Genomic DNA, 19,401 nt, shown 5'->3' with positions numbered 1-19,401 from the left:
GGAAAAAGAAAGTTATACCTGCCGGCCGCAATTCATGTCATATCCTCCCAATCCCTCCTCATTAATCATGAGTTTAGTCATGGGAAACACGCCGTTTCAGTAGTGGTGGGCTCTCATTTGCCTTGCCACTTTCTCACGCTGAGTGCTATATTTAAAGTGCAGCTGCGTGCATATCTCTCAGTGCTTCCAGCCCAGTACTGCTGCATAGAAGACATGGCCCTGAAAGGGAAGAGGACTGCAGTCCCCGGAATCAGTGATGCATCCCAGAATGCCTTTTGGATACCGTAGAGGCCCACCATGATGTCCTCTAACCTCGCTCTTGTCGCAGGAGGTCCAGCAAACTTACCACTCCGGCTTGATGAGCGATGGCAGTGGTAATCAGTGCCAATGCTGCACAGAAAAGGTTGGCGTCCAGTGCAGAAAGAGGGTGAATGATCTCATCTGTGCCGCCAGGGTAAGGCAACATCACTCTAAACTCACACACTCAAGCCCATCACACATTCACTGACATCTCATTCACTGCCAGCTCAAGAGACATCACCACTCACTCTCTCACACACACACACACACACACACACACACACACACACGCAGCCTCACATCTCCATCTGGCCTCATCTCCTCAGCCCTCACCATCTTGAGGCCACTTGCACAGATCAACTTGTGCCACCAGATACACTTGGGATACCCCACTTCCCAGCACAGCCCTTGCCCTGCAGCCTCTTCCTTCACCTGAAGGCACTTCTACCTCTTCCTCAAGCAAGCCCTAGCCCTGCAATCATTGAAAAGTCACCCCTAACTTATGGCTGGTCTGGTACGTGAAGACCTGCCCGTGAAACCCCCTAAAATTGATGCTGTGCAGCCTGCAAAACCTGGCACTGATGACTGTGAGTGCTGCCCGAAGCAAAGTAGGCAAACAAAACTCAAAGTCCCATGCGCAGTACAGCTTGACAAGTGCACGTCACTTATGTACAGTTGTGAAAAACATGCTTGGATGATCCAGCATGGAGGGCAACAATTCCGGCAAGCTGGGCTTATAATAAAATGCAGATGTATTACTATGAAGTTCCCAACGTCCGACGGTGGGAAACGCAGCCTACCATTGACAGGCAGAACAGACAATTGTGAACTTGTTTCACGATGTTGTGAAACCAGTTTTTGACCTTCTCACCATATTGTCAGCTCACGCTGCTAAACATGCCTGCCACGAATGGGCATGGAAAATTCTGCCCTAAATCAAATAATGTGAATAGTAGTTAATAATGCTTTGTCAACTTACAATTAAATGTTTTATCCTTTGAAGTTCTTAACACTTGTGAAAATGTTCCTTTAGTAGCCTATTTGTTCTACATAGGTGTTACAGAATGGCCAGGATTTTATGGCCCAGCCGCGGCATGTCACCCTCCGGCGGATGCAGCAAGCCATTTAAATCTCCATTCAGTTCGGCAGGACCGTAATATCCTGCCAGGCAGGAGGGGCCATCAAATCGTGGCCAGAGAGTTGTGGCAAAGATGTGTACCAAGTCTGGTCAACAGTCAATGAACTGGTAATATTAAGGATGGCATAAAGGATCAATTTGTAGCGTCACTTAGTTTTAGGAGAAATTGAGTACTGTGATTTCTGCCATATGCACATACCGAGTGTTGAGAAATTTTAGAATTGGGTAATACTTTAGTACTAAACATAATTTTACAGAAAAAATGTTAAAATGCAGCTGAGAAATTATATGACATACATAGAGGAAAGAGATTAGTGAATAACTCATATTAGATAACTAGAAATTCTTCCCAGCCAACAATTTAGGTGATGTTGATAGCCCACCATACATTGTCTATTGATAAATTGATATTCTTTTTTTGCCTCAGTGCTGTTTCCCTGAGATGCCGCTCGCATTGAGCAGAGAGACATCTGGATTGTACACACTGAAATAGAGAGTATTCTATTTCCATAGAAACTCAGCACTTACCTTCATGTTTAGAATGTAACAGATGCTTTATAATGCAAATTAAAATTTGTACTGGAAAGACTTTTAGTAAGTTATTAATGTAGTTAAATTACTTGGTGCACAGACTCTAATGCTTAATATGGCTTTAAATTCAAAGACTCTAACATTGTGAAGGTAATACTGAGCTCAATAGGGATTGATCAACAATTTATCAATTGCCATTACATGGGAATAATGACCGTTATATGAGACAATAAGGGAGTGTTGGTCTGATGGCAAAGGCATGTTGAGTTTGTGCCAGGGTTCAGTTGTGGAGAACTATGAAATGTAATTAAGAGACTGCCAGACAGGGAAAAAGGGAGAATCATAGGAGTAGTGCAGCCAAGTCTAACAATTAGTTAAAGAATAGCATTAATGAGGTATAGGAATAGTTTGCCCATCCAACCCCACTCAGCTGAACGTGACATGTGGAGTGGAATTTTACAGTCTTGTTACAGCAGAGGCAGGGCCATTAAATATGGCGAGCCATTCAAAAGTCCATTGACTTTGGCTGGACCGTGAAATCCCACAGGTGTAAAATTCCACCCATGTTGTGGAGAATCCATAGAAAGGAAAAGTAGTGACAAATATAATGTCATAATGCCAGTGATTTAAAAGTTGCTTTGATGGTTTGACTATTTTTAAAATAGGATGAGGGAATGATGAAGAGGATTAACAAGAACTGTTAATCCAGAGGGGCTTCTTGTCATTTTCAGGTAGTTGATTAAGCCAACAACAGCACTGAGAGATCAACTGCTCCCTGCCCCCCTTCACTGCCAGATATCGAGCTGGCCCTTTCTTCCAATTCACCCTCACATTCACCCAATTCTTCTCCATCTGATGACATGTCTTTCTGATGCAATGCTTCCCCCAATTCCTCTTCGCAAACCCATGTTATACATCAGTGGACCCGCGGTCCTCTGGGGATCAGCAACTTTTCCAGGGGTTCAACAAAATAACATCTCTAGTGGATGAGAGAAAGAAAAACACATGGGGAAGAAGGGAAAAAATAAAGAAGGCAATGTACCCACTTTGTATAAATAAATGGTAATTAGTCTTAGTTCACTATGGTCGCGTACCCGACGTGCCCGAGTGTGAATAGCACACGATGGCGTCGAGTGAGTGTCCCGATGTCATCGCGCACTATTTCAGTCGGTGGGCACGCGCGAGAGTCGGCAGCTGCCTGCCGACAGTTAAGAAGCCTATTAAGGCCCTTAAGCTGGTAATTATGTTGAATTTTTCACTGCCCGTCCAACTTTATGGTTGGCAGCCAGACAAATAGGCCGGGCGACCTTTGCATTTTTTGCAAAACCTCGTCCATGGGCGGGATGAGGTTTGCAGTGGTGAATAACAAAACGATTAAAAAAATGTAAACTCATTTTCAACATGTCTCTGTTTATGTGACAGAGCCACATGTGGGGACATGTTTCCCTTAGTTTTCAAATCTTCATATTTCATTTTTAAATCCTTCGGCTTCCTGAGGCAGCTCTGTGCTTTCAGGGAGCTTTCAGTGAGTGTAACCCCGCGCATGCGCAAACTTCACTGCCCCCACCCCGGCAGCACTGAAGTTCTCAGCATGCATTTCATGCTGGCTGGTCCTAAATTGGCCAACCAGCTTGAAATCACGGCTGGGGCCTGAGCTCAGGTGGCAGAGCATTTCATGGCCGCTCCCGGTCTCGCCCACCGCACCTGCCCGACGAGGAGAAAATCCTCCCCTATGATGTCCAAACCCAAATACTTGGCCTTCTTCACGGTGATGTGTGTCTCGCAGCAATGACTTTCAGTGGTGAGTCTCGCACTTACTCTCAGTACGAGAGACGGGGAGGTCACTACTGCTGGGATAGTGGCAAATATCCTGTTTGATTAACCAATATCTTATTTAGAGGAGATTTCAATATAACAAATCATCTATAATCTTATCTTTTGTGTTCCAGGCACCGAATTTCCAAGTCCAAGTTCAGGTTAGTTAACACCTAATATATTTAATACAGTCTTTTAATTTTGTACAATTTCAATGTTACAATGACATGACTGTTACAACTGTCGACTCAATTGCAGCTTAATTTGTCCAGCAGTAAAGAAAACAAATATTGTTTAAGATTATTTCTATGTTTCCCATTTTATATGGAATTATCAAGTGCCATTTAGTGAATTTTTTAAAAATTGCATGCACGGAAAAATTGGTTTCATTCCCTATACTTAAACAATATTAACCATAGTTATAACATGAAAGCCATGCAATAGCTGCAACAAATATTTTTGATACTGACAGACACCTGTTCTTAGATTGATCAGCAGCATTTGGTGCTCCTTAGTACATAAAACACTGACTAACCTTGCTTTCATTTTTTAATCTTTTCACTGCCATTGATTTTGGTGTAGTACTTCTATGTGCTATTGTCAATGCTTACACTCTGTTCCTGGGGCTGGCCACACAGTCAGTAATCATGAAACAGCCATTTGTCCTTGATGGCTTCCAGCCACTATTGCCCCTTCAGTGCTTACTGTTTCCTCCTCCAAGTGCTTCAATCCCAAGCCTAATCTAGTACATCCACCTCAAGTAGTAGCATATCCAAAGCATCTCTCCCCATCCCACCTGGTGCTTCATCTTCCCAGCACTATAACCGTTACAGCCATTTCCCAGACCCCTTATTGTCCATGGGTAATACTATAGAAAATCAGCTTCTGTTACTCAGAGGATTTCTCATCAGTTAATAATAGAACAAGCCAGAGAACAAAGGTAATGTCCTTTGCAAATTCTTTTCAATTATAATTGTATCTTATAGCCAAACGTGACCTTGTGATACTGTTTCATTTCTTCTCTATTGTGAATAAACAAAGTTGCCCTGAGTATAAAAGGGCAAACATTCTTCATACATATATCAACTTTTGTGTTAACATTAACAAACTAACTGACACTGTGGTCAGCATATTTAACATGCTAAAATTGAGTCATTTACAGAATCAGTATGTTGTTTTAAGGCATTTTGTGCAAACTCCTAAAATCTTGCCTTGCAAAGTATTGTTGTGTTCTAGGTTGTCATGTAAGCTCATTTGACAGGTCTAGGTATGCAATTCCACAAATTAAAGCTTTAGGATGTCTTGTAAGTATATAATTTGTTTTTAGATTAATGGCATTACCATCTGCCTGTTGTATATGTGACAGGAATACTAATTTGTGTTCAAAGTCGCATAGCAACTACATGTCACCCGTCCTCTGAGAACATCCTGCTGTGACATAATTATATGCAAAACTCAAAATAAGAGGTTGGTGGTCTGCTGGTAAACAAGCCACTGAGTGACACCAACCATAATAACCTTTCAGTTTGGCAGACATGGAGCTTTTCCTGGTAAAATACTGCTGCACTATCATATCATGTACCACAAATTGCCTTTTCCAATATATCCATATGTTATTTCCAAAATATTTTTAAGTATTCAATATTTTTTGCTCTTCTGCTTCTTTTTGGTCACTTCCCCACTCTCCACCATACAAAATGCTATTTATGTCTAAAACGTAGCAAGCAATGATACTATCTATGGCCAGTAAGATGTGTATAAGAGTGGAACAATTTGTCTTTCTTCCATTTTGCCTCTCCCCAACATGTTGCACCAATTCATCAGCCAATTAATGCTAAGAACTTTTTCATGTTTCACTAGTTTACCAGCATGACTAAATGGAAAAATCTTCTTGAATAAATTTGAAATTTTGTATTTAATTTGTGGAAGTGGTTTGTGTACATTTAAATGCACATTGCTTCAGACATTGATATCAGGATTATTGTGGCAGCAAGCTATACAATGAGCTTCTGAACATTAGTATGGTATGATCGCCAGCTGAGGTTACCACTGGGCAATCCTGATTGCTGGGGTGGAACATAGCTTGATAGATACTAACTTTTATTTGTTTGTTTAGATACGTTGAGAGAGGATACTGAACAGAGTCAGCTAATTAATTTTTAACAAAAGAATAAAACATTTATTAAACAAGAAAAGATACAATACTCCTTCACCCACTACTATACCTTTACAGATTTGTAAGGATAACACAAGTTACAAAAGCTATTTTATACTTTAATGTTCACTGTAAGTACACAGTCCATGTAAACCAATTGGCAATTTTAGTCAGGCGCACACATCACCCTCTGAAACTAAGTGATAGATGCCACCTCAACCAGATGCTATGGATCTCTCCTCAGCTCCCCCCAAGACGCTTGTCACACCATGAGTCAATCAGCCTCACTGAACCCCATCTTTCACGCAGGTGTTTTCAATCTCCACTCCCAAAGAGCTCACTTTGGAATCTTCTCCCAAACTAATGCTTTCTTTCGGATGTCTTCCACAAGGGTTCACTTCCAGGGTTTCTAACTCTCCTTCTGATGTTCCTCTTCCCTGGGTTACCACTTGCATTCAAGCTGTCTTCCATGCACTCTCTCTCACCAATTCAGCTGTCAACAGTATACTACTGCTTCACATGCCCATAGCAAAGAGTTACAGACCTTCAGCTGTCTCTTTGAACCTTCTTGCCTCTTGCAAGCTGTTATCACTTTAAATCTGAAGCTTGGGGCCTTTCTCTCTGTCCTTTACTCTTAACTTGGCTTAACAGGACCTTTTCTAGGTTCCTGTCCTTCCTTTGACTAGAAGGTCTGCTTGGGACTTTCTCCTGTTCCACTCCCCTGGATTTTGTGATCTTTTCTTTAGCTTGGGATTGGCTATCTGTTCCCTTTGCTCCAGCCTCTCCCGGTAGCTACTTTCAAAACCAATTGAAGTCAGTTTCTAAATCAAACTGCTGTTTCAAGTCTCTTGTGTGTGGGTCTGTGGGAGGGACCTACCTCTCTGGACCTCAGTTGCTTGGCAACGGCCCAAGTTCTCTATTCTTGTTTGTTTAACTTAGTTTCAACAGTCATAAACCCTCATTAGAATGCAGGCACCTTTTAAAGTGAAATTAAAACTCAATTTGACCTTTCCTTAACATACACATACGGAGATATAAATGGAACTTAAGCTTTAAAGCTAAAACTTTTTCCTAACACCTACAAATATAAATATAACTTGCTTAAATTATATATATATTTCCTAACACATCCCTTTGGAGGAAAGAAAGCTTCACAGCAGTGAAGCTTTCTTTACAATGGCCTTACATCTGCCTTACACAAACGTAACATCATAAACCTCTAACAATAGCTTATTACGTACCATACAAATAGATTTTCCACTTTGTTTCACAAGTGTATTGTATTGTACAATTACAAAAACATACTTAAACAAAGTCAATAAATGTAAAAAGATTAGTAGAATTTGCACATCATAGTATTATCATAACTCAACTCTTATGTTTCTTTTTCCTCTTATTCTCAGTCTTTAACTTAGCAAAGAATGTTTCTGTTAAGTCTACAGCCCAATCGTCCATTTCGTTCACTGTAGGTGTCATACTATGCTCAAGCTTATTTTCCGAACTCAAATTTGGTAAATTCTCATTTCCGTTTAGCAAAATAAAATGGCATTTTTGTGCATTAGCATCTCATTTCTTCTCTGGTCAAAATCTCTTTTCGCCATTTCAATGATGTTATGGAGATTTTTTTTTATGTTCATTCAAAAGGGTTTTGTATTCCTGCTTGGTTTGCTCATTAAACCTTTTTATGATATTGTTATTTCTCCAGATCCCATCTCAAACAGGTCTTTTTGATTTATTTTTGAGCAATGTCAATTATATTCTCCCTGTGGAAATTTATAGTTCATTCCAACCCTTCAATTCTTTTACATAATCCACAAACTATATAATTCCACTCCTTTACAGGTATTGCAAATGTCTACATGCCTGGATTCCATCTGCTGTATTTTGTATATTAACACTGTCAAGCACTTGTAAATTAATGCCTCTGGCCATTGACTTTTCCATGCCATTTCACACTTTCAGTCCTTTTAGTTCGCAATTCTTGATTTCCAATTCTGCATGTATTTTAGTTATTTTCATATTGTCCATTACTGAGGTTGATATATCAATAATTTTACTTGGACCAGTTCTTTGCTCAACTGGACCATAATTCAGCAAAGAGTTTTTATACACTGAAATAACTTTGGAACTGTGACACTCCATAACACCCACCTTCTCCTTCACCTTCTCCAGTTTGCATAGAAATTCAAGAATCTCATTGCTCTTTCCATGATGAAGTTCTAACAGTTCAGTTAGTTTTGTTTTTTTAATTCTGCATTGAGCCAATTATTCTGATTTACTAGCAATTCCATTTCCTGATCAAGCATTTTCCCTGATATTCCATAGAGACTACTGATGCTTGAAGTTCATCAAGTTTTAATTGAAGACTGACCTTCGTTAAATTTGCTTCTCTAAGTTTATCATTTAGATGTTTCAAGTACTCAATCAAGTGTTCTACTTTCTTTGCCTGATTCTCAATTGTTGTCATCAATTCTTTTATTTCAGTAGCAAACTCCTCTTTCATAAGTGAAATTTGATTTTCTACATTAATCAGGTTTTCCTTCAATTGCTTGCTATCAACAATAAATGTTTCATTTTTGGCCACAGTAGTTTTCTGAAGTTTGTTAAGGTCAACATCATCAACCATCTGCTGTAATACAGTAATCACCATATTACTGTCTCCATCAGCCAAATAATTACTCAGAATAAAACCCACCCATTCAATAGGTGATTTAAGAATAATTCCGACTATAACAATTCTATTTACAAAGTGACTTTGTAAGTTTACTTTACACAAAGAAACAGATTCATAAATTCCATTGATACCCCTTATCGATACTTTTTCTTTCATAAAACTACCTGGAACACAAATTGTATCATCAGCCACCATCACTGATTGATATGCCCCTGTATCTCTCAAACTTTTTATCTAAGTTTTACTTATTTTGTTGGAGGAGTAAGGCAATACTTCTCCCTTTGATACAAAGCATTACGATTAACATCTGTTAGCATGACTTCCTTCATCAGTAATCAAAGAAGGATTCTCTGGACTATCCTGAACCATATCCCCCTTTCCTGCATTTTCTGAGGGAAAACGTTTCACCTGTACTACTGCTACAGTTTTAACAACCATTTCCTTTTTCTGATGCAACCTTTCCTGAGGATTCCTTAAGCATTCCTACTACTGCTAAGGTCCACCATTTAATCTCCAGCAATCTGCCCTAACATGTCCCACCTTGTTACAATGAAAACATGTAGGCTTTTGAATTTCACTTCCACTCTCAGTACCTTTCTGGCCTGAGGAAAAATTTCCTGGGAATTCCCAACTGTCCCTTCTCTTCTATGGCTACTTGCCTTCCTTTCACCTTCCCATCTTCTATCTTTCTCGGGTTTATGGGATTGACTGGAAAAGGGTTTTGATTTATGGACCAGTTCATAATCATCTGCCAATCCTGCTGCCTATCTAGCTGTTTTAACCGTCTGATCTTCAATATGGGTTTTAACTATAAGACGAAGTGAATCTTTAAATTCTTCCAAGAGAATTATTTCCCTTAGAACTTCATACATCATCTCTATCTTTAATGCCCGATTCCAACGTCAAAATTACTTTGCTTTTCCCTTTCTTGTTCCTTCTCCCTTCCAGTTTTAAATGCTGTGCTATTATCTCAACTATGTCTGCTTTTCTCACCCCTTCGGGTAATTTTAACTCCAATTTATCCGTCAATTACATTAACACATTCTGGGTCAATTTCTGTAAACCAGTCAGAGTTACAATTTCCATCTGTAAAAAAGTCTTAGCAACCTCCAAAGACATTTTGGAATCCAACCCTATAATATACCTCACAGCAACTCCAATCTCTATGACCAGTACCTCTTTATCTCCACGTACTTGTTTTAAGGATTCACAGATCCCACCGATGTTCAAGGATTTCCAGTACCACATTATAATGATAATCTTGAACCAATTATCACTCCACGTCCAATCAACCACTGATGCTATGAATCTCTCCTCAACTCCATCCAAGACACTTGTCACAACATAATTCAATCAGTCTCACTGAACTCCATCCTTCACACAAGGATTCCAATTTCTACTCTCCAAGAGCTTGCTTTGGAATCTTCTCCCAAATTGACATTTTCTTTCAGACACCTTCCACAAGGGTTCATCTCCAGGGTTTTTAACTCTCCTTCCAACGTTCCTCTTCGCTGGACTACCACATGCATTCAAACTGTCTTCCACGCGCTCTCTCTCACTGACTTAACTGACAACGGTACATTAGCACTTCACATGCCCATAGCAAAGAGTTACAGACCTTCAGCTGTCTCTTTAGACCTTCTTGCCTTTTGCAAGCTGTTCCCACTTTAAATCTGCTTTCTGCAGCTTTTGTCTCTTTAAACCTGAAGCTTGGAGCCTTTCTCTCTGCCCGTCACTCTTCACTTTACTTAACAGGACCTTTTCCAAGTTCCTGTCCTATCTTTGACTAGAAGATCTGCTTGGGACTTTCTCCTGTTCCACACCCCTGGATTTTGGGATCTTTTCTTTAGCTTGGGACTGGCTATCTGTCCCCTTTGCTCCAGTCTCTCCTGGCAGCTACTTTCAAAACCCATTAAAGTTAAACAGCTTCTAAATAAAACTGCTGTTTCTAGTTTCTTGTATGTGTATCTGTGGGAGGGATCTGCTTCTCTGAACCCCTGTTGCTCGGCAACAGCCCCGGTTCTCTACTCTGTTTGTTTAACTTTGCTGCAACAGTGGTAAACCTCTCATTAGAAATGCAGGCACTTTTTAAAGTGCAACTAAAACTCAATTTGATGTTTCCTTAACACACTGATACAGAAATACAAATCAAACTTAAAATTTAAAGCTAAAATTCATTCCCAACACCTACAAATACAAACTTAGCTTACTTAAACTATCTCTATTTCCTAACTAATGAGTGAATATTAATCAATCCAATTCAATACTAACTTGTATGCAATATTGGCTAATATTTATAGAAATAGAAAATATTGCAGTTAAGCAAAGTGTCAAGATTAAACCTGACGATCCACACATGCAATAAAAACTATTTTTATTATATACATATGAACATATGAATTAGGTGCAGGAAGGCTGTTCTGCTCCTTAAGCCTGCTTCGCCATTTGATAAGGTCATGGCTGATCTGATTGTGACCTCCACTCTGCTTTCTAACCTACCCCCATACCCTTTGATTCCTTTGTCAATCAAGAATCTATCTAACTGACCCTTAAAAATATTCAATGACCTTGCCTCCACTGCACCCTGGGGAAGACAATTCCACAGACAAATGACCCTCTGAGAGAAAAAATTACTTCTCATCTCCATCTTAAATCAGAGACCTCCCTATTTTTAATAGCAGTCTCCCTCCATTTAAATAATATACTGCTTTCTATTCTTCTTCCAAAGTGTACAAGTTCATAGTTTCCCAAAGTAAGAGCTCATTGTGTAGGGGGTAACATATTATCATGGATAGAAGATTCGTTAGCTAACTAGAAGCTTAAAGTAGGGATAAATGGGTAATTTTCGGGTTGGTAAGATGTGACGAGTGGAATGCTACAGGGATCGGTGCTGGGGCCTCAACTATTTCCAATTTATAACAATGACTTGGATGAAGGGACCAAACATGTGGTTGGTAAATTGGCTAATGACACAAAGGTAGGTAGAAAAGTAAGAAAGGAGAGTAAGTTGCAAAGAGGACATAAGGAGTCTGCAAACGAACATAGATAGGTTAAGTGAGTGAGCATAAATTTGGCAGCTGGAGTATAATGTGGGAAAATGCAAACTTTTTCACTTTTGCAGGGGGAGCAGAGTAGCTTCTGGTAGATGCATCAGGAAAAGTTAGTATGCAGGTACAGCAAGTGATCAGGAAGACAAATGGAATGTCACATATTGCAAGTATAATGGAATATGTAAGTAGGCATGTTTTGTTACAGTTGTAATAGGTGTTAGTGAGACCATGGGTAGAATTATCCCAGATTTGCACTAAGTGCAGTAGCGGGCGGGAAAAAGGGTGGTTTACCCACTGACTGCAATGGTGGCTTTTCATGCCATATTGTCCCAATCTCACCTCATTAATAATGCCTTCCCGGGAAACAGGCCGGCTCAACGCCGGGTGGGCTGTCATTTGCCATCACCTTGCTGCTTCATCATGCCGGGCATTACATTTAAAGTGCAGCTGTGTGAACACCTCTCAGTGCTTCCAGGCAAGGACTGCTGCAAAGAAGACATGGCCCCAAAAGGCAAGAAGACTACAAGTGTACAAGTTCATGTTTTCCCAAATTAAGAGCTCATTGTAGTTTAATGACGCAACCCTCCAGCACCTTTTGAATGCAGTGGAGGCCCGCAGTGACGTCCTCTACCCCCGTTCCGGCCGCAGGAGGGGCAACATCAACAATCCAGCATGGGTAGCAATGGCAGCAGTGGTCAGCACCAATGCCCTACAAAAGAGGACAGCCACCCAGTGCAAAAGAAAATGATGAATGACCTCCTCCATTCCACCTGGGTAAGTCATTCTTCTCATCACTCTCAACTCACACACTCATCACACATCCACAGGGATCCTACTCACTGCCGGTTCAAAGGACATCACTATTCATTCTCTCTCTCACACCTTCATTGTCTTCATCCCATCCATGGGACCGCTCACCACCCACACATGCAGGCATACTTATCATCCAGCCTGGCAGGCGCCTGCTTACACTCTCTCCATCTTTATTCATGCAGGACAAGCTAGTACACAACAACAAGGAGAGGTTGCAGACCGGTGGAAGAATGCCTGAAATCAAGGTCTTCATGGACTTTGAAAATAGAGCCATCGAGCTGGTCACCAACACTCTGAACTGTTCCTGTGCTGACAGTGAGGTTGGTGGTGCTCTACCAAGCGACAATCCAGCAGTGTAACAGCCAGCAGACAACCATACTGTGAGTGATGTGTCCAGTTCCACAGTCCCCTGTCATGCACTAATTATCTCTCCTTGCTTTTGCAAGCACATCAGGGAAACAGCTGACGGAGTTCACCATCTAGGGTCTCCAATCAAGCCCCGAAGAAACCTCTGAAGAGGAATCTGAAGGCACCTTCATTGAAGACTCATCCCAGTGCTCACCCACACCCTCCACCAGTACAGAGACATACCTCGGAGGGATCTAGCTTTAGAGTAGCCGTGGGATCACAATCTGGTCCACAGCAGGCGGCAGCAGGGGCTTTCCAAGCCTCCAGCACTCAGAGGACGGCTGGAGGCCAGAAATCTGCTGAATCCGAGTTAGATGACGAGCCTCTGGACTCCATCATACCTCAGTTGTTGAAGCTGCAAAGGCAAGCTTGGGAATATCAGGAAGAGATGTCCACTGCACTCCTCAGATTGCAAGCCAAGATGGACGAGTCTGTCTGCTCTCAGTCTGAGGTGATAGTGCCGGCATGCCAACATAATGAGGTCAACACGAGTGGGATAGCGGCTGCCATGAAGACCTTGGTCCAGGACATCACTCCTGCACTGCTGCGCAGACTGAACTCCATCACTGATGCCATAGTTGGCCTCCAACAATGTGTATGTGAGGGGACTGTGGGGCAGCTCGATCTCACGCCAGCTACCCCTTCTCCTTAAGGAGTCAGCCAGGGCCCTTGGGCAACCAAAGGGAGGATCAACAGGTACACACCGCGGGCCATCCCCCCCCCCCCCCCCCCCCCCCCCCCCCCCCCCCCCCCCCCCCCCCCGGTGACTGCGGGGGTGTCCAGCCCATCTGAATCCCCTCTTCCTGTGATGCTAGTAGCTCCAGCTCCACAGGCCGAGGAGGGTACCACTGCAATGCACAGTGGAGATGGAGGCATCCTGCTGACTGCTACACTCTATCTGTGATGACCTTGGTGGATGTCCTGCTTGTCTTCTTTGCAGCAGTCCTTGCCTGAAAGCAGGCAGGACATCCACCAAGGTCATCACAGACAGTGTGTAGCAGTCAGCAGGCTGCCTCCATCTCCACTGTGAATGTTTGGGGAGCACCAAGACATAGCGGCAGGGTTAGGAAGGTTATTAAGATGTAACTCTTATAGATGCACAGCCTGGGTGTGGGTATTAATCACTTGTACATAATGTTCACTATTGTAAATGAACTCCCAAGAATATCTCCCTGCCTGTGGGTCCTTGTTCTGATGAGCAGTGTCATTCAGATGTGAAACTTTTCTACACAAGATGAAGGTAGATGTCTCAGTCCAGGGCATCTTCCCTGTGCTTTGTGCAGCCTTCAGTCCAAAGTGATGGCCCGGCCTCACACTCACTGGACACACTAGTGATGCCTGCACCTTGATGGTGCTTGTCATTGCTGCCAGAATGTCATGGGCAGGCATCACAGAGTTCTGTCATTCTCTCTATGTGCTCTCAGCACCTTTAAGGTGGGGCTGAGCCCTATCTTGACAGCATCTGTGACCAGTGATGCTGTGCTCCTGAGGGGACCAGGGGCTAAAGACTGACAAAGGATCAGGTGTATTTAAAGTCTTATGGCTTCATCTCCATGATATGACCCTGATCACAGAGCGCTTGTGAGCTGCCCTCGGCCAGACAGTAGTCAGACATCCATAAAGGCTATGTGAAGATCTATGGAGTGTCCTCACAGCATGTCATCATCATCATCGTCCTCCTGCAATTCAGTGACTATTAGGGCCCACGCTGCCATGACAGGAACTTTATCGCAGAGAGTATGTGCACTGCCATCAGCCAGACTGGAGTCAAACATTCACAGATGCAATGTAAGGATTTACGGTGTCTCCCTACTGCATGCTGTCATCATCCACAAATTAACAGCGATGAGGCCCTCCTGAGGTCCTGCCTTGTCTGGCCAGTGTGGTGGCCTCATCGCTGTCATCGTCACTTTCGACGACCTCCTCATCCTCATCGACACCCTCTTCACCGGAGGAGACATCAGCTCCTCCATCTCCTCCTCAGCCAGCTCCTCTCCCTGTTGCAGCGCAATGTTCCAAATGGTTCAGCAGGCGACGACTATGCATAACACCCTCTGTGGACTATATTGCAGGGTTCCACCAGACTGGTCCAGGCACCGGAACCTCATTGTCATCATCCCAATGGTTTTCTCCACCAAGGTGTGTATTGCAACATAAGCCTCGTTACACCTGCACTCTGCTACATTCTGAGGCCGCCACATGGATGTCATCAGCCACGTCCTCTGCGGGTAGCTCTTGTTCCCGATGAGCCATCCCTGCAACCTCTGTGGGCCCTCGAAGATGTCAGGGAGTTGAGAGCTACTGAGAATGTAGGAGTCATGGATACCCTGGGGAAAGCATGTGCAGGCCTGCAGAATGTGTTTTTGGTGGTCGCACACCAGCTGAACATTCAATGAATGGAAGGCCTTGCGATTGACATAATTGACAAATGAGTGTAGTCGATGGTGCCCTGCACCTGTGGGAAACCTGAGATCTGGTCAAATCCCATCGCTGTAGCATCCTGACTTTCCTGGTCCTGGGCAAAATGCACAAAGTTGTGTGCCTTTGCGGAGATGGCATCCGTAACCTCGTGGATGCATTTGTGGGCGGAGGCTTTCAATATCCCACCGAGGTCACCTGTGGAGCCCTAAAATGAGCTACTGGCGTAAAAATTGAGCGCTTTGGTTACTTTCACAGCCACTGGCAGTGGATGCCCTCCATCTCTCCATGGTGCCAAATCCTGCAGAAGCTGGTAGGTGTGACTGAACATGTGCAGTCTTCAGCGACACTAGTTCTAGGTGATCTGCAGGAATGAAAGGCAGCTTCTATAGTCCCTGAGTCTAGCTAGGCGCCGAAATTGACGGCTAACTGTGGCTCTTCAGCGGCATGCGCAGGAGCCCCAGCCACCCCTTCTTCCAGAGGGTATTGCTCCTTCCTCTGCCCACACATGCACTTCTGTCACTCTCTTCTCCTTCGTCTCTGCTCTCTGTATGCCATGAGGCATACAGCTAGGTCACCAAGTTCCATGCTCCTGATGTACTCCTGCAGGCCGAAAGAGAGGGTTAGCTTGGGTTTTCTAAGAACCTCTCTTGGTTAAGTCTGAAGGCCCCTTAACACATCCCGGAGAGTGCTGGCCACCACTTGGATGGCCAGAGGTTATTGCACTGCATAGCTACCCGAGACCCCAAACACCTCCGTCCCACTCCACCTCAGCGATTGGTGGCAGTTTCAGCCAGTGGACTGTGTGCTGTGCTCTCAGCTCAAATGCAGGCATTCTCATAACTCGCACTGCAAGTCTGCACTGTTAGCTTGAGCCATGGGGGAGACTGGTCTAAACCTGAATGATGACATTGCAAGGGGCTGTGAGCGCCTCCACCAGGGATTGCTCCATGGCAAATTTTAGCAAAGAGATTGTACAACATGCCCAGTCATCCAACTGTTCTCCTGTCCAAAACACTCATAGGTTTGCAGTCTGTGCCTGAGGGGTGAAAAGTTCAGGAGCATTTGGTGACAATTTCATGGCTCTGCGTCACTTGAGTGGGCAGATAAGCTAGAGGCCCGACTGGAAGCATGTCAATGTGGCTGCACCTGAACTGTCTCAGCTGCGGAGGAGTGGTCATTTTATATTAGGTTTCTTTAATGCATGGCCACTTCCCTTCCCTGAATCCTGCACACGCTTGTGCACTACCATCAACCACAGTGGAGCCCTTGCACCCCCCTACTTGCCTTAGCCACAGTGCAACCCTTGCAGCCCTCCTGTCGCCTCAACCACAGGGCAGCCTTGCCCTGGCACTGCACTGTTAGCCAGCTGGGAAAAAGGGACTTAACTGTGCCTTCACCTGAATGCGCGATGCCTCAACCTTGAAGTCCAATAGGCGACCCTGGCGAGCACTGTGCAATGTTACTGTGCATTTACCTCCAAGTTCCTCTCAAATCGCAGCCGCTAAGTGCACACCTTCTATATGCTGTTGAGAACCACGCAGGGATCATCTCCCCAGTGTGGGGAGATGATTCTGGTGAGCTGGGCTAATAATGATATGCAGGTGTATTACGTTCATGGGCAGAGCAGACGATTGCAAACCGGTTTTGCGATGTTGTAAAACCGATTTTGGCCTTCTCGCCATATATTCTGCTCATGCCACCAAACACACCACAGCAGGCATGGAAAGTTCCACCCCATATCTAGAGTATTGTGTACAGTTTTGGTTTCTTTATTTAAGAAAGGATATAAATACAATAGAAGCAGTTCAGAGAATGTTTACTCGACTGGTACCTCGGATAGAGGGGTTATCTTATGAGTAAAAGTTGGACAGGCTGGTCCTGTATCCATTGAAGTTTAGAAGATTGAGAGGTGATCTGATTGAAACATGTAAGATCCTGAGGGGCCTTGACAGGGTGGATGCTGAAAGGATGTTTTCCCTTGTGGAAGAAGCTAGAACTTGGGAACAAGTTTAAAAATAAGGGATCTCCCATTTAGGATGGAAATTAGATGAATTCTTTTCTTTCAGAGGGTTGTGAATCTTTGGAACTCTCTTCCCCAGAGAGCAGTGGAGGCAGGGTCAATTAATATTTTTAAGGCAGAGTTACATAGGCTTTTGACTAACAAGGGAATCACAGGTTATCGGGGGTAGGCAGAATGTGGAGTTGAGGCCACAATCAGCTCAGCCATGATCTTATTGAATGGCAGAGCAGGCTCAAGAGGCCGAATGGCCTACTCCTGCACCTAATTTGTATGTTCATATGTATTGCACTCTATCTCCCAGGAGACCTTTGCTGATCTGATTGGCTCAATCTATACGTAGATTAAAATCACACATGATTAATCCTGTGCCTTTCTTACAGGCCCCCATTATTTCTTCCTGTATACCCCATCCTACAGTATAGTTACTGTTAGTGGCCCTCTCACAAGTGACTTCTTACCTTTGCCATTTCTTACCTCTACCCAAACTGATTCTATATGTTGACCTTTGGAATGAGGGTCATCTCTCACTATTGTACTAATGTCCTCCTTAATTAACAGAGCTACCCCAACCTAGTTTTCCTAGTTTCCTGTCTTTCTGAAATGTCAAGTAACCTTTAATATTAAGGTTCTAGTCTAGGTCATCTTGCAGCCACATCTCTGTAATGGCTATACATATATATTTCTATTTGAGCTGACAATTCATCCATTTTGTTCTGAATGCAATGTGCACATCTTAAGTTTGTACCCTCTATCCCTTCCTGCCACAACCTGGTTATGATCACTCATGCTGCCATCCCATACTATTTATTGTTTTGTCCTTTCCCTTTAATTTGCCATCCTCTCCTCACTTGATCCCTCCCCTCTATTATTTAGTTTCAAGCGCTCTCTACAGCCCTAGTTTTATGACTCGCCAGATCACTGGTCGCAGCACGGTTCAGGTGAAGACCATCCCAATGGTACAGCTCACATTTTCCCCAGTACTGGTGCCAGTGCCCCGTGAATCAAAACCCATTTCCCACACACCAATCTTTGAGCCATGCATTCAACTCCTTAATCTTGTTTAGCCTATCCCAATTTACTCGTGGCTCAGGTAATAATCCAGAGATTGTTATCTTTGAGGGACTGCTTTTTAATTTAACCTCTGACTGCTTATACTCCCTATGCAGAACGTTTTTCGTAGTCCTCTCTATGTAATTTGGTGCCTACCTGGACCACAACAACTGGATCAGTCCCCTCCTACTGCAAAAATCTCTCCAGCCCCAAGCAGATGTCCCAAACGCTTGCATTGTGCTGGCAACACAGCCTTCTTGAATCTCGCTCTTGGCTACATAGAACTGTGTCTAACCCCTGACTATACAGTTCCCTGTTACCACTACATTCCAATTTACTCTCCCTGTTTGAATGGCTTCCTGTACATTGGAGCCAACGTCAGTTCTCTCATGAATCCTGCAGCCCCCCCCCCCCCCTTCATCAATACAAGCTGCAAGGAATTCAAACCTATTGGACAATTGCAATAATATAAATACTCACCAACCACCAACCTATCTACATGCCTGTGATGCTGCACCTTGATTTTTCATTCCGAATGCAGGTTCAGATCTGATAGACTGCCTCCTGGCTAGCTGTTTTAGCTGTCCTGAAGTCCCGCTGTTTTAGCTGTCCTGAAGTCCCGCCGTTTTTGTTGCCCCGAAGTCTTCCTGATTTAGCCGACCCAAAGTCTTGCTGTTTTTGCTGCCCCGAAGTCTTGCTGTTTTATATACAAGATGGTTACATGTTTGGAAACAAAGCGTATTTCCCAATAAAAGATTCATTCTCTGTCAGCCATTACAGAATTATTGCCAAAATCTTGTACAAAAATGACAGATTTTGGGATGCTAAGATAGCTCCCTGGGATGGAGGGATCAAAATCGAGGGGCCCACGTATGAATTTTCTCTCATAAGAACAGCATTGACAGTAGCTTGGGGAGCAGGCTCAGCGGAACACTGGAATGAGGGATAGGACCAGCAAAAGGAGAAAATCAAAGGAAAAACAGGGTGCAAACCCTCAGTGAAAAGTAACATGAAAGCTAATTTTTT

At 43.4% G+C, this 19,401-nt stretch overlaps 1 protein-coding gene across 1 annotated transcript in view; it reads left to right on the top strand.

Annotated features, from left to right (window-relative positions):
• cacna1c (calcium channel, voltage-dependent, L type, alpha 1C subunit) overlaps positions 1-19,401 on the top strand; it is a 1,373,114-nt gene that overhangs the window by 823,447 nt on the left and 530,266 nt on the right. Inside the window, exon 11 of the mRNA XM_041215565.1 lies at positions 3,919-3,945. Within this exon, the coding sequence (XP_041071499.1) occupies positions 3,919-3,945 (27 nt within the window). The remainder of the gene's footprint in view (positions 1-3,918; positions 3,946-19,401) is intronic.

Source organism: Carcharodon carcharias, chromosome 21 (assembly GCF_017639515.1).
Source record: "Carcharodon carcharias isolate sCarCar2 chromosome 21, sCarCar2.pri, whole genome shotgun sequence".
Classification (NCBI taxonomy): domain Eukaryota; kingdom Metazoa; phylum Chordata; class Chondrichthyes; order Lamniformes; family Lamnidae; genus Carcharodon; species Carcharodon carcharias.
Note: the sequence above shows the minus strand (reverse complement) of the source record. Positions and strands in the feature narration are given on the sequence as shown.